At 56.2% G+C, this 14,980-nt stretch overlaps 2 protein-coding genes across 3 annotated transcripts in view; both read right to left on the reverse strand.

Moving 5' to 3' along the window:
• On the reverse strand, positions 1–7,886 carry WDR6 (WD repeat domain 6). Its single transcript, XM_007533574.3, has 6 exons — positions 7,757–7,886; positions 1,189–3,643; positions 1,012–1,095; positions 764–880; positions 561–679; positions 1–464 (listed from the first exon to the last, which is right to left on the reverse strand). Exons 1-6 carry the CDS (start codon positions 7,854–7,856, stop codon positions 4–6), a joined length of 3,336 nt encoding a protein of 1,111 aa, XP_007533636.2. The 5' UTR covers positions 7,857–7,886; the 3' UTR covers positions 1–3.
• Positions 7,756–14,980, reverse strand: part of P4HTM (prolyl 4-hydroxylase, transmembrane) — a 21,269-nt gene continuing 14,044 nt past the window's right edge. For both annotated transcript variants that reach the window (XM_060204739.1, XM_060204740.1), the window contains exons 3-9: positions 14,593–14,783; positions 13,816–13,912; positions 10,277–10,439; positions 9,535–9,720; positions 8,844–8,934; positions 8,623–8,746; positions 7,756–8,530 (exon numbers count right to left, since the gene is read on the reverse strand). In XM_060204739.1, coding sequence (XP_060060722.1) covers positions 8,310–8,530; positions 8,623–8,746; positions 8,844–8,934; positions 9,535–9,720; positions 10,277–10,439; positions 13,816–13,912; positions 14,593–14,783 — 1,073 coding nt within the window. In that variant the 3' untranslated portion in view covers positions 7,756–8,309. The remainder of the gene's footprint in view (positions 8,531–8,622; positions 8,747–8,843; positions 8,935–9,534; positions 9,721–10,276; positions 10,440–13,815; positions 13,913–14,592; positions 14,784–14,980) is intronic.

Raw genomic sequence — 14,980 nt, forward strand, 5'->3', positions numbered from 1 at the left:
ACGTCAGTCATACCAGTTGTAAACCTCAAGTCCCTGGCCCCCCAGAACACACCGGTGGCCAAACTCGGGGCTCACAGGCCAGCAGTCCATGTCGGCCACATCTGGCACGTGGTACACGGTACTGTTCATGAAGGTGGGCTTACCCTGCCCCAGACGCCAGAAGGTCAGCCGTTGGTCGATGGACGCTGAGACCATGAGACTGGGGCTTAAAATCTTGACGCCCATCACATGGGCGGCGTGCGCACAGGGGACAGAATATTCTTCCAGCACGTGCAGCTGGGGCACCAGCTCAGCACCTCCCACAGCTTCCTCCAGCTCTGGCACCTCCATAGCAAGCACAAAGACATGGAGGGAGCCGTCTTCACTGCCACTGGCCACGAGATGACCCTCTTGCGTGGGCAGGGTGTGCAGGCTGTTAACACCACAGCCATGAGCCTGGAGGGTCAGGCAGGGGGTGCCCAGCCCTGGAAGGAGAAGACGGTGTCAGGGCTCAGCCTGCCCCCGAGGGCTGAAGGCCAGGTGGGAGGTAGGGTGGACAGACAGACATGGCTGATACTCACGGTAGGGCAGCCCAGTATCCGCTGGAGGTTCCAGGGCAGTGGAGCCATGATCCAGCACATTGGTGAGGTCCCAGAAGGCCAAGCTACCATCAGTGGCTGCACTGCACAGAAACAGCCTCCTGGGAGGCAGGAAAAGGCAGCTGACTAAGTGAGGGAGACACCCTTCCCACACTGCCCTGCAGGGCACTTGTACATAGTCTCACCGCCGCTGGTTGGGCGCCTCATGTGTGAAGGAGTGAACCTTAAGGACACATCGCTTGTGGTGGAAAGTTTCAGCCAGGAGTTGTAGCCGCCGCCCAGAGTCCTGCAAAACAAAGAGCCTGGGGGCGGAGGGAGGTGCAGGTCAGAATGCAGGTGCTGAGCACGCGCGCGCGCGCGCACGCGCACGCGCACACGCACACACACACACACACACACACACACCCCTGACTCCTAGACAGGATGCTCTTACCTCACTGCCCCGTCACTACAGGCTGCAGCCACAAGAGGGCCATGGCCAGGCCGGTCAAGCTCACATACAGCCAAGGACATGTACCTGCTCAGGACAAAACAGCCATCAGGGGGAGCCTGGGAGGGAGCAGAGGTGAGCCCCCCGCCTCAGGCCACTCGCACGGGCACGGTATGTCACCTGGTCTCCGGATCCACCTTGACCATCCGGTGCCGATTGCGCTGCAGGTCCCAGTACTCATCTAGCCGATGGGATGAGAGGTGCATGACGTGGCAACTGAGCCGGCTTGGAGTGCAGGGATCTGGGGTGACGGTGATGCTGAAGCAGTGCATCTCCGCCCGGCCCCCCGCAGAGACCACGCGAGCGGTAAGGCCCGGCTGAGGCTCTGGAGTGCTGACACCCCACACGGCCAGCGCGCGCACAGAGGAGATATGGTTGCTAACGGCAGTCAGCGCGTGCGCTGACCCTGTGGCTGTGGGGAATGCCAGGACACAGATAGTGGTGTCCTCACTACACGTGACCACAATGTCGATCAGGCCGGGTCCCTCATTGCCAGGTTCTTGGAGCTCAGGCTCCAAAAAGCCGGACACCCCATATTCAGGCCCCAGGGTGATGGAGCCCACACGCTTCACACAGGTGATCTCCCGGCCATGCAGACTCTCCCGGAGAATCACATGTGGGCGTGTGAGGCCCCCCAGGGCCCGGTACAACATGACGTCCCCATCTTTGAGGTAAGCAAAGGCCATGGCTGCCTCGGTATCTGAGAAGGCCCAGGAGCGATGACCTCCACCACAGCTGACGATGTGCAGCTTCTCGTGTGACCGGGGGCTCCACACCACAAACTCATTGGCATGGAAGCCCAGGATGACCACGCTGCCATCAGCCATCATGCGAAGCCCAGCCACCCAGTTCAGGCCTCGGCAGGTCTTCTGCCTGAGGACAGGGTGAAGCTGGCCATCTCGCTCAAAGAGCTGGTAGTAGGACCCGTCACGCCCTGTAGTGTAAATGTAGCCACTGTGGCAGGTGACCGAGGTCACACCCTGCTTCCCATGCAGAGAAGGGAGAGTAGACACAGGGCCACACTGGAGCGAGGTCTCCTCATCCCCACCACTGCCACTACTCTCGATAAGTGTTCCAATCCCGAATCCAATATCGAGATCCTTGAGCAGATCTGGTCTGGAGGGAAACAGCAGGACCGAGCCCCGGCGGTCCCCACAGACTAGGAAGTCACCAGGAGGGAGGAAGGTACTGCACGTGAGCCATCTCTGCTTGCTAGGAGGCAGCAGGTACCGGCACCGTTCCTTGACAAAGATGGCCTTGCCCGAGGGTGCGGCGGAGATCTCCAGACAAGCCACCACGCCGGCGGGGCCCGAGGCCAGCAGCAGCAGCTCCTCATAGCCACGAAGGGCCCAGCTCAGGCTGTGTACCTTCCCGTGGAACAGGCTCAGGTCAATGGCAGCAGTGGGAGTGTTGATGGGGACCACTTTGACATGCCCCTCCCCATTGGCCATGGCACACAGTCCAAAGCCCTCAGGCCCAGGGGCTGCCTCCAGAAGGCAGTAGGAGCGGAAGCGCTTGTCCTCCAGCAGCTGTTCCCAGCACTTAACCTCAAGGTCATAGAGGTACAGAGTTCCTGTATCAGTCACTGCCAGCAATCGCCAGGAGCCAGCCAATGTCACGGCCTTGAGGGCCCCCGGCCTGCTACGGGACTTGAAGCAGAGGGCTGAGACTCCAGAGCCTGGGTACCCACGCCCCATCAGGTGCCACAGTCGGATGCCGGAGTCATCACCTCCAGTGATCACCCAGGACTGCTTCTCGTGGGCTGCTATGGCCCGGATGCCGCGACCCTGGTGGCCCCGAAAGGCCTGGAGGATCTCCCCTACATGGCTCCATACTAAGCAGACACAATCCTCTCCCGCGCTGACAAGGTAATTCTCTAATAGCTTGACCTGCCACACACGGGCACTGTGCCCAAAGCAGTGTCCGATATTCTGCACCCGACCCCCAGGCACTCGGAGGTCACCCACCTTCCAGATGCGAACACTTCGGTCTTCTGAGGCCGTGGCCAGCAAACCCTTGCTCGGCAGGTACGACATGCTGAAGATGACACCCATGTGGCCGCTAACTCTTCGGTCAGGGTCCACAGGCTTGTCTGCTGAAGCACTTGCTGGATACCAGACTAGGAGCTGGTTGGAAATGGCACCTGCTACCACGGTCAGTTCCTTCCAGGTGTCTCCAATCAGACAGGCTGAGGAGAGCGTGCTCCGGTCTGTGCAGCACACTTCCTGGAGGCTGGACCCTCCCACCGGGTCATAGAGGACCACTGAATTGTGGCCCAGGGCCAAGGCCATGTTTCCCTCAAGCCAGTGTGCGTCCCAGATCCAGTCAGTCATGTTCCACAGGTCAGAGCGCCAGAGCTCCCGGAAGCGGCCCTGTCCCCAACTGACTTTCACAACTCGGAGCCCCTTGCTCCCAAACACGCCCACCATAGCTTCCGAGTCAGTATCTCCTTTGGGTTCTGGCCGGACCCGGAATCCGTGGATAAGGTAGTGGCCGAGCAGGTTCTGCACTCTCTTCATCATCTGAAGATGCCCAGCGAAATCCAAGCTGTACACCAGGACATCAGCCCCCTCACCTAGACAGAGGCAAAGACCTACATCAGAGCCCTTGACTACATTCTGATGAGCCACGGAAGAGACAGGGAGCTGGGAGAACTCTCAGGAGGTAAGCCGTGAATGCACTGGAACAGACCTACAAGCCTCAACTCTGGAAAGTCCTTGGTCTCGGCTGCACTTGATCTTTTAAAAATTATTTTATTTATTTTTCTTTTAAGAGAGATGCAGAGACAGAAACACCAGAGCACTGCTCAGCTCTGGCTTATGGTGGTGTGGAGGGGACTGAACCTGGGACTTAGAGGAGCCTCAGGCATGAGAGTCTATTCGCATAAACGTGCTATCCACCCCATTCTTCACATCACATTTTCACTGCTGTACTCTGGGAGGTGGCACAGTGGATAAAGCACTGGACTCTCTGGCATGAGGTCCTGGGTTCAATCCCCAGCAGCACAAGCCAGTGAAGCAGGTATTTCTCTTTTTATCGCCACCAGGGTTGTCACTGGGGCTTGATGCTGGCACTATGAATCCACTGTTCCTGGCAGCCATTTTTTTCCTTTTTTTTTTTTTTCCTTCCTATTTTTATTTGACAGGACAGAGAGAAATTGAGAGGGAAGGAGAGATAGAGACACCTGCAGACCTACTTCACTGTTCATGAAGTGTCCTCCCTGCAGGTGGGAGTGGGGGCTCAAGCCCAGATCCTTGCACATGGTGTGATATGTGCACTTAACCAGGTGCCCCACTGTCCAGTCCCCCCTCTCAATTTCTCTGTCCAATATAGTAAATAAGTAAAATAAACTATATATGGGTCAGTGGCTCAGCAGCAAAGCACATGCCACATGTGCAAGGCCATGAACTCAACCCCAACTCTGCAAGAAGTGGGGGGGACACCAGGAGCTGGCACATGCCTTGCTGTGCATGAGTCCCTGGGTTAGAGACCCACCATTCATCAGCTCTATGAATGGTGGAAGGGTCCTGTGGCCTCTTTTTTATCTTCTTGTCCCACCTTCCAAAAAAATAAGTAAACCTGGCCTGGGCAGCCCAGGAAGTCACATAATAGACAAAGCACTGAGTTCTCAAGCATAAAGTCCTGAGTTCAATCCCTGGCATAACATATGCCAGAGTAGTACTCTGGTTCTCTCTCTCCTAGTCCTCAATAATAAATGTATCAAGTATATATTAAATATCTATAAAATCTGTGGTCCGGGAGGTGGTGCAGTGGATACAGCAGTGGACTCTCAAGCATAAGGTCCTGAGTTCAATCCCTGGCAGCACGTGTACCAGAGTGATGTCTGGTTCTTTCTTTCTCTCCTTTCTCGTTAATAAAATATTTTTTTTTAAAAAAATCTGTAAAATCTTAGGTCCCCCCCCAAAAAAAAAAAAAAAGACCTGGGGAGCAACAGGTATGTGGATCAAAGTTCTTTCTTTGGTGCCCCATTAGAGAAAGAAAAAATCAGGATGTCACATTTTGAACTGACAAAGAACAAAGGTGCTTTTTTTCTCTCTCTCTTTTCTTCCCCACCTCCTCCACCAGAATCATCACTGGGACTCAGTGCCTACAGACTCAATGCCTCAGAGAAATTTGGGTGGGGAGAAGGAGGCAGAAGAGGGAGAGTATGGTCCAAGAGGTGGTGCAGTGGATAAAGCATTAGACTCTCAAGCATGAGGTCCTGAGTTCAACCCCCAACAGCACATGTACCAGAGTGATATCTGGTTCTTTCTCTCTTTCCTCCTTTCTCATTAATGAACTTTGGAGCCTCAAGCACGAGAGTTTCTTTTCATAAACATTATGCTATCTACGCTGCCAAGTGTCCCTCTTTTTTTTTTTTTTAAGATTTTATTTCTTCATGAAGAATGAAAGGAGAGAGAAAGAGGAAGAATCAGACATCACTCTGGTACATGTGCTGCCGGGGATAGAACTCAGAACTTCATGCTTGAGATTCACGTTTGAGCCACCTCCGGGACCACTGTTCCTCTTTATCTATCTACATCTCCCTTCTTGATTTCTCTCTCTATCCAATAAATAAAAATAACCCTTTAAAGAAAAAGTAAAATGGAACAGTAGTCCAGTGGTTCAACAGAAGGGGTGCAATAACCACCCCCACACACACATACACACACACAAAACAGTTTTCATTATCACACTGAGCTGTGCTACTGGCATCTAAGCAAGATGTCTGCCGAGCTGTCCTCACACAGTGATCTCACCTGTGGCCTGGGAGGTACTAGTGCCAAAGCCTTGGACTCTTGAGCATGAGGTCTCCAGACCACACGTGCCAGGATAAACCTCCAGTTCCCTCTCACAGTAATGAAAAAACTTGTTTTCTCTTCCTTTTTTGTCTTGTCGTCACCAGGGTCATTGCTGGGACTCAAAACCTGCACGGTTAATCTGCCGCTACTGGCGGCCATTTTTTCTTTGTTTCCTTTGTTGCTGTTCTGCTTTCTTTTATTCATACGCCTTTTGTTTCCCCCATTTAATGATCCAAGATGTCAACAGAGACATCTGAGACTGAGGCCACCTTTAGACGTTAGCAGCCAAATGAAGAGCAGGAAAGGAGGACGGGGGCTAACCCTTTCTTGGCAAAGAAAATAAAAATATCCAATTTGTTGCTCAACAATTTGTTTGGCTTTGTATGTTAACTCTCTTTTCAATCACCAGGTTCCAGATGCCACCAGGATGCTGGCTAGGCTTCCCTGGATTGAAGACCCCACCAATGTGTCCTGGAGCTCAGCTTCCCCAGAGACACACCTTACTAGGGAAAGAGAGAGGCAGACTGGGAGTATGGACCGACCAGTCAACGCCCATGTTCAGCGGGGAAGCAATTACAGAAGCCAGACCCTCTACCTTCTGCAACCCTCAACGACCCTGGGTCCATGCTCCCAGAGGGCTAGAGAATGGGAAGGCTATCATGGGAGAGGGTGGGTTATGGGGATTGGGTGGTGGGAATTGTGTGGAGTTGTACCCCTCCTACCTTATGCTTTTGTTCACTAATCCTTTCTTAAATTAAAAATTTAAATAAATAAAAAAAAAATCCAATTTGATGGTCCTGGGTGAAATAGGAAATAAAATGCCTCGAGTGATAGTAACTAATGACAATTAGGGGTTACATGTACGTATATGGTTAAGTCAAACTGGCCTGGGGACTGAGGTACTACAAGCCTTTTGATGCTCTAGGCTTCTTCACAGCTTTCCCCTTCTCCAGGTTCCTTAGGAGTTTATTTTATGGTAGGACCCCCATAAAGATAAAAACTGGGGGAGACACACACACACACACACAGTGTAGGCTCACTCAAGGTATGGCAGGACCCTGCCTCGGACCCTCAATGCAGCAGCGCCATCTTCAGTACCGGCTTCAATCGGCCGGGCCTCGCCTCGCAGCCTGTAGGGGCTCGCGCTCCCCCTCCAGCCAGGGCCCATGTGACGAGGAGCCTCCGCCTCCCCCCGCACAGACCGAGTCAGAGAGGTCTCCTCCCTTCAAGCTCTTCGGCTCCCAGCTCCCAAGGAGACCCGCCTGACCCCGCCCACCACCCCGAAACCGCCCCTCAGACCCTGCCCGCGGCCCCTCAGACGCCGCTCACCACCCCGAAACCCTCCTCCGACTCCGCCCCCACAAGCCACCTCCTACTCAGACCCCGCCCACCACCCGGAAGCCCCCCTCAGACCCCGCCCACCACACCCGAAGCCGCCCCTCAGACGCCGCCCCCTCCGCGAAGCCGCCCTCAGGCCCCGCCCACCACCCGAAGCCGCCCCTCAGACCCCGCCCACCACCCCGAAGCCCCCCTCAGGCCCCGCCCACCACCCCGAAAACCCCCCTCCGACTCCGCCCCCACGAGCCACCTCCTACTCAGACCCGCCCACCGGCCAGAAGCCCCTCCTCCGGTCCCGGCACCGCCCCGCCACTCCCGGGACCTCATTCCCGACCTCCCGCCAGCCTCCCGCCCGCTCATCTCGGGGGCGCCCCTTTCTCTCTCTCCCTCCCTCTCGTGTCCCCACCCCTAAACTGGCCGCGCGAGCCCCCCCGCCCCCCGCGGGCCTCGCCGGGCTTCTGTGCCCTCGGCTTCACTGTCCTCCCCTCCCGCCTCCCCGCGCCGCTCATCCCTTTGTCCTCACGGGCGCCCCTCAGGTCAAGCCTCACCCGCCAGCAGCCGGTCCCCCACGCACTCCAGGCCCGTAACCGGGAGGAGCATGAGCTCCGAGGTGGCCCGCGGCCAGATGTAGTCCTCGTTGGCATCCATGTCGGCGCCCGCGCCTCTGCAGCGGCCTCGGCGAGGAAGGCGGCAGAGCTCTCGCGAGAGGCAGCCGTTCCGGCGAGCGCCGCGCCGCAGACCTCCAGAGCCCCGGCAACAGGTCGGCGAGCCGAGGGTCTCCCGCTGCCGGCGGCCAATGACGACCCTCCGCCCCACGCGATCCGGGTTCTGATTGGCGGAAGGCCCCCTTCCTCGCGCCTCCCCCTCACGTGACGCTCGCTGCGCGCGGGCAGCTCGCCCCCCCCCCGCCCGGCCCTCGCTCCCCTCCCCCACCCCCCCCCCCGCCACCTCCCCCCGCGGCTCGGGGCTCGGGGCTCGGGGCTCGAAGCCGGGTACTTTTATTGTGCGGAGCGGGGCGGCCGGGTCTGTACACAATAAATAACGAGGGTGTGGGTGGGTGGGCGAGCGGGGGCGGCAGGGCCCCCAAGACGGCCGGGCGCCTCAGAGCTCGGCGCGCGCGTCGCGGTAGGCCCGGTCCGGGGCCCAGTCAGGCTGCGCGTCGGCGCCCCCCTCGCGGGCCAGGCGCGCCATCTCCTGCTGGTACCGGGCCTGGCGCGCCCGGCTCGGGTCCACGTTGATCCAGTTGTTGGCGACCCACTTGGTGCCGCGCGTGACCAGGCACCCTCCGTGCAGGGAGTAGTCGTCGACGTCGCCCACCCAGCCTGGAGGAGGACGGGGAGGACGGGGTGGGGTGGGCGGCCCGGCTTCCCGGACGCCGCTTCCCTCCCTCGGGCTCAGGGCGGCCCTCGCTTACCTTGCCCGTCGGGCAGGTAGTTGTACCAGAGGACGGCGCTGCCCTGCCGGGGCTTGACGCGCAGGTTGCCCTTGTCGCAGTGCCGCCGGGTGTCGCGGAGGTCGACGTCGTCCCGGATGAGGCTCTGCGTGCGGCGACACGCCCGCCCGGCCCGTCAGTCAGGCCTCAGGCCCAGTGCGCCCGCCCGCCCGGGACCCCCGGGACCGCAGCCCGGCCCTTACCATCTCGTCGTAGGTCCTGTTGTCGGCCACAGGGAAGACGGTCTCGCCGCCCGCGGTGACGTTGTTGAGGTAGAACAGCACCGTCACGTAGCTGCGGAGGCGGGAGGCGAGCGGGGGCTGAGGGCCGCGTGCCGGGGCCCGGAGGAGGAGAGACTCACCTCACCTCGGGAAGGGAGGGAGGGGCGGGGAGGGAGGGGGGGACAGGGGGAGTCCAGCCGCCCCTGCTTGCTTCAGAGCCCTGGGGCCGAGCTGCAGTGTCTGTGGCACTCTGATGTGGCCGGCGACATAGAACAGCTTCCTCTTCCTTCCTCTTGGTAGACAGTTGTGAAGGGATCCCGGTTCGAGCCCCGGGCTCCCCACCTGCAGGGGAGTCGCTTCCCAGGCGGTGAAGCAGGTCTGCGGGTGTCTGTCTGTCTCTCCCCCTCTCTGTCTGCCCCTCCTCTCTCCATTTCTCTCTCTGTCCTAGCCAACAACGACGATATCAATAACAAGACAAGGGCAACAACAGGGAATAAATAAATAATAATAAATTTTAGAACACCTGTGAAGGGAGAGCGGGGTGTCGCTGGCCAGGTGGCCGCTGCTCTCCCAGCCACACGGCAAGGCGACAAGGCCCGGGGACAGGGCTGCGCTTGTGTCAGGAGGGCGCCCAGTCTGGGAGCTCAGGCAGACCCCGGGAGGAGGAACTTGCCGGCAGGAGGTCTCGAAGGGCACAGACTCGTTGGCTACCAGCTTGGTATGGGAGCAGATGGTCTCCGGATACACGGGCCCGCTGTCCACATGTGCGTGGTAGTGGCCCCCCTCGCCGTAACGCACGACTTGCAGCGGCTCGCTGAGCTCCACGATCTCGGGTGACAGGCGGGTCAGGCGCAGCACCCTGGTAAGCAGCAGGTATTCGGTTGGGCAGCCCCACACGGGGGGCACCTGGAGGAGCTCGCTGAGGCAGACTCCAGCCATGCCACAAGCTCTGCCCCTGCCCGCCTCCGCCCGGGAGCCCTTCAGCCACCTAGACCGGTCTGTAGAGCAGGAAGGGGCTGCTGAAGAGCCTTCTGCTCTGAATGTTGGAGACTCCCACTGGGTGGGTGAAATTTTCATTAGGTTGGGAAGGGCGCTCCCCCCAGGAAGGAGGTTATCTTAAATCCGGGCTACTGAGTAGCAGGAGGGGCTGTGGACAGAGATAAGAGGGCGTTTCCCTGATGAGCGGAAAGCAAGCGACCTATTTCTAATCCCAGATGTGTGTTGTTTGCCCACAGTGAGGGCTCATTTGCCTTCGTTAATTGCCTGTCTTGAATGGGTCCCAGTCCTGGTCTATTAAATGGGACATAATCCTGGGCCGGCTAATCAGCTCTGTCCTCTCTACTCCGGCCAGGAACTTCCACCGGGGATCAGCAGTCCTCTCCCCCTGCAGAGGGAGGGATGCTTGGAGCGCTCACCTCTGCCGGATGGCACGCATGACGTGGTGGGCACCTTCACCCTGGTAGAGCCACGTGTGGTGGCTGTTACGCACCAGCTCGCTGGACTCTGCCTTGTGGCTTCTCATGTACTTATGGAAGTCCCGAAGGTCCATGTCAGAGAACTCCTGCAGGCTCAGCACTCCTGAACAGGGCACACACTGTCAATGTCCACCAAGTTCATGTGGGGAGGCCGCAGTGGCAGGCTGCTCCTTCCTGCCTACCCCAAAGGGAGCAGCTGCCTCTGGACTTAGGTCCTGGGAGACCATGGGCACCTGTCCCCTACCTGGACTCTTGGGTCAGATGTACTTGACTTCTGTCAGGAAGACCCAGAAAATGTCATTGCCCTCAAAAGGAACAAGCCCGTCCCCTATTAGAATGACCAGCACTCCAAAAGAAACTGGGACATCTGGCCAGAATCCTAGGACAAGATCTACCACTAGCCCTCCGGTCTAGTGCCACGGAATGTGGTGCAAAGTTAAGGCAGGTCGCTCTCCCCCAGCCCTGGCCAAGCCCCCAAAGCAAGGGCTCCACCTTCACAGGGCTCTAGAAGGGCAGTTGCTGCCTCTGCTGCGTGCTAGCCTATCTGACTCAAGATAGACGCCTTTCACCCTTTTGCTCAGATTTGTCAGAGGGTGCTGAGTGTTCCGGGCTGTGAGTCTGACTGGCTCTGTACAGGAAGGCAGGAGCCGCAAGCTGTCCCTCTGGCCATATTCATCACATGGGCTGATCCATCAACCACGAGGTCATTCTTTCAATTCCTGTTGACTGTTTTACCTTCCTGAGTTGGTCTAGAACTTGAGTATGGGGGGAGTTGGGCGGTAGCGCAGCGGGTTAAGTGCATATGGCGCAAAGCGCAAGGACCAGCTTAAGGATCCCAGTTCGAGCCCCCAGCTCCCCACCTGCAGGGGAGTCGCTTCACAAGTGGTGAAGCAGGTCTGCAGGTGTCTTATCTTTCTCTCCCCCTCTCTGTCTTCCCCTCCTCTCCATTTCTCTCTGTCCTATCCAACAGCAACAACATCAATAACTACAACAATAAAACAGGGCAACAAAAGGGAATAAATAAATAAATATAAAAAATTTTTTTAAAAAAAGAACTTGAGTATGAGGGTGATGATTATACCCTAGAAAACTCCTGTGTAGGAGCTTGGGGTGGGGCAGGGGAGGTAGCATGATCAAAGGCAAAGAGACCTTCATGCCTAGGCACTAAAGGTTCCAAGTTCAATCCCTGGCACCGCCATAACCACAGTTGAGCCATGCTCTGGTCAAAAAGAATGGGGAGGGGAGGGGGACTGTGGGGGACAGTCTACTGAGCATGCAAACGACTTGACTTTCATGCCTGAGGCTTTGAGGTGCCAGGAGGGGGACTGTGGGGAGACAGTCTACTGAGCATGCAAACGACTTTCATGCCTGAGGTTTTTGAGGTGCCAGGTTGATTCCCAGGCACCACTATAAGCCAGAGTTGAGCACTGATCTGGTTTCTCTCTGTATCTTTATATATTGATTTTATTAAAATAACACTTTTTTCTTTCTTTTTTCTCCTCTTATAGAAGTGTGGGGGATTGAACCTGGGACTTTGGAGCCTTAAGCATGAGAGTCTCTTTGCATAACCATAACATGTATGATATCTACCCCCGCCCAAGACAACATATTTTGGAGGCTGGGTGGTGGCACACCCAAGAGAGCAGCATGTTACAGTGCACGAGGAGTCAGGTGATAGCGCAGTGGGTTAAGTGCAGGTGGCGCGAAGCACAAGGACCTGAGTAAGGATCCTGGTTCGAGCCCCCGGCTCCCCACCTGCAGGGGAGTCACTTCACAAGCAGTGAAGCAGGTCTGCAGGTGTCTGTCTTTCTCTCTTTCTCTCTGTTTTCCCCTCCTCTCTCCATTTCTCTCTGTCCTATCTAACAACAGCAGCAACAATAAGGGCAACAAAATGGGAAAAATGACCTCCCGGAGCTGTGAATTTGTAGTGCAGGCACAGAGCCCCAGCAATAGCCCTGGAGGGGAAAAAAAAGAGCCAGGTGGTTAAGCGTACATGTTACAGCGCTCAAGGACCCAGGTTCGAGTCCCCAGTCCCCACCTGCAGGGGGAAAGCTTCATGAGTGGTGAAGCACTGCTGCAGGTGTCGCTCTGTTGCTCTGTTGCTCTCCTTCTCTATCACTCCCTTCCCTCTCAATTTCTGACTGTGTCTATCCAATAAATAAAGAAAGAAAAAAAGAAGACAGCATAATAGTTATGCAAAAAGATTTTCATGCCTGTTGCACCAAAGATCCCCGGCTCAATCCCCAGAACCACCATAAACCTGAGCTTAGCAGTACTCTGGCAAAAAAAAAAAAAAAAGGAAAAAATATATATACATATATACAATATTCTTAGGTATTGAAATAGCTCACTTGGTGTGGTCTGGGAGATGGCACAGTGGATAAAGCATTGGACTTTCAAGCATGAGGTCCTGAGTTCAATCCCCAGCAGAACATGTGCCAGAGAGATATCTGGTGCTTTCTCTCCTATCTTTCTCATGAATAAATAAATAAATAAATAAAATCTTTAAAAAAAATAGCTCACTTGGATAGTGTGCTGCTTTGCCATGTCCACAACCCAGGTTCAAGTCCAGGCTGCAGTACATTGGAGGAGGCTTCAGTGTTCTCTTTCACTCTCTCTGCCTCTCAAAAACTCTCTTCTGGGAGTCGGGCGGTGGCGCAGCGGGTTAAGCACATGTGGCGCAAAGCACAGGGAGCGGGGTTAGGATCCCGGTTCGAGCCCCCAGCTCCCCACCTGCAGGGGTGTCACTTCACAGGCCGTGAAGCAGGTCTGCAGGTGTCTGTCTTTCTCTTCCCCTCTCTGTCTTCCCCTCCTCTCTCCATTTCTCTCTGTCCTATCCAACAACAACATCAATAATAACTACAACAATAAAACAAGGGCAAAAAAGAGAATAAATAAATATTAAAAAATAAAATAAATTTAAAAAAATCTTCTGGTCAGGAGATAGCATAGTGGTTATGCAAAGACTCTTATCCCTGAGGTTCCAAGGTGCCAGGTTCAATCCCCAGCACCACCATAAGCCAGAGCAGTGTTCTGCTTTACAAAAAGAACAAATCAAAGGAAGCCTCTTAGGGTGACCAGAGGCTGGGGGAGGAAGCCTCCAGCAGGGTTGTCAGAAGGGAGGCAACGAAGACCTGGGTTAGAGCAGGGAGGCGGTCCACTGGGACAGGCCCTGTGTCTGGCTAGAGAGAAGCAGGTGGAGACAGTGAACAGTCGAGAGAAAGGTGGCCCTTGACTTGCATTCTACTCACTCTGCCCTGTGCCAACCAGCAAACCCACTTCCTGCTCCCCAAGCAGAAAGGGGCTTATCTGCCTGCTAAGCTCTAAAGGGCCGCCAAGAACTGCCCTCTCAACTTCACCTCTGAGAATGGGAGGGCCTGGGTTCTGCCTGCCTCCCAGTGCCGAGGCAAAGGCCTCAGGGTGACCTGACTACAAGGGCAGGGCCTCAGGGACAGAACTGTGAGGAGGCGTGTGCTCACCGTCGCCATCGGGGTCAGCCTTGATTGCAGAGTACATCTCCTGGATGTTCTCTGGAGTCATCCACCGTCCATTTCCCAGGCGAGTCTGGGCCAGGACCTAAAGCACAAGATGGCTCCTCAGTGGAGCCGTCCCACTGATGGAAAGCCACACGGGTCTTGCTGTAGAGACAAGGATTCGGGTGATGACACAGAACAATCCCTCACGTTCCTAAGCAGAGAGATCCTGAGGTATATCTGGGGAGGTTAGGGAGACATTCAACCGAGAGTCATGGGTATCAGCAGCCCCGCGGGCACTGTGGCCTCCACGGGGAGCACTGTCAGCTGCATGGAAGCTGAGTGGGGTGCAGGCTGTGTCCCACTCAGATAAGGGAGGTCAGCCTGGTGTGAAGAATAGGGACTAGGAGGTGGTGCGGCCAGGGCATGACCACTGGGCCCCTCAGACTGGCATTAGTGAACCGCCCTGTGTTCACAGTTCCTGTGAAGCGAGGAACTCCTTCAGAAGCCCAGCTGGGAGAAACATGCAAAGAGATGGATATTTCAGAGCTTATCCACCATGAATTCTACGGTGCTCCTAGCCGTGACAGCAAGGAATCCAAACCCCAAGTGGCAACACGTGCCGTCACCCCAGGCAGGCTCTCCAGGGACCCCGACGTTGGCATATGCAAACTGTTCTGAGATAGGGTAGCTGCTGACTCTTGGAGCCAGGGCAGCACTGGACAAGTGAGCTAGCCAGCAAGCAGACAGTCCCGGGTGGTTCCAGGCCCCAGGCCCCCAAACCTCACGGAGTTGCAGACGACCGTCACGGTTCTGGTCCAGCAGCTGGAAGAGATCCAGCTGGCTGACCTGCATGGTGCCCATTGCTTCCTCGTACTCCTCCGTGGGCAGGATCTGGCTGCGCTGCAACCCCTTCATCTGTGCCAGGTGGATGATAAGGCGACACTCCTCGTCACTCAGGAAGCCAGGGATTTCTGTCAGAAGATGAGGTGGGGGCGCACCTGATTCAATACATGTATTCCATGCACAGGGACATGAGTTCAGGACCCTGCTCCCCACTGCAGGGGAAAGCTTCAAAAGTGGTGAAGCAGGGTTACGAGTATCTATCTTTCTCTCCGTCTCTATCTCACCCTCCCTCTCAAGTTCTCTCTTTTTTCTAGCAAAATAATGT

This window comes from Erinaceus europaeus, chromosome 12 (genome assembly GCF_950295315.1).
Source record: "Erinaceus europaeus chromosome 12, mEriEur2.1, whole genome shotgun sequence".
In the NCBI taxonomy this organism is placed as follows: domain Eukaryota; kingdom Metazoa; phylum Chordata; class Mammalia; order Eulipotyphla; family Erinaceidae; genus Erinaceus; species Erinaceus europaeus.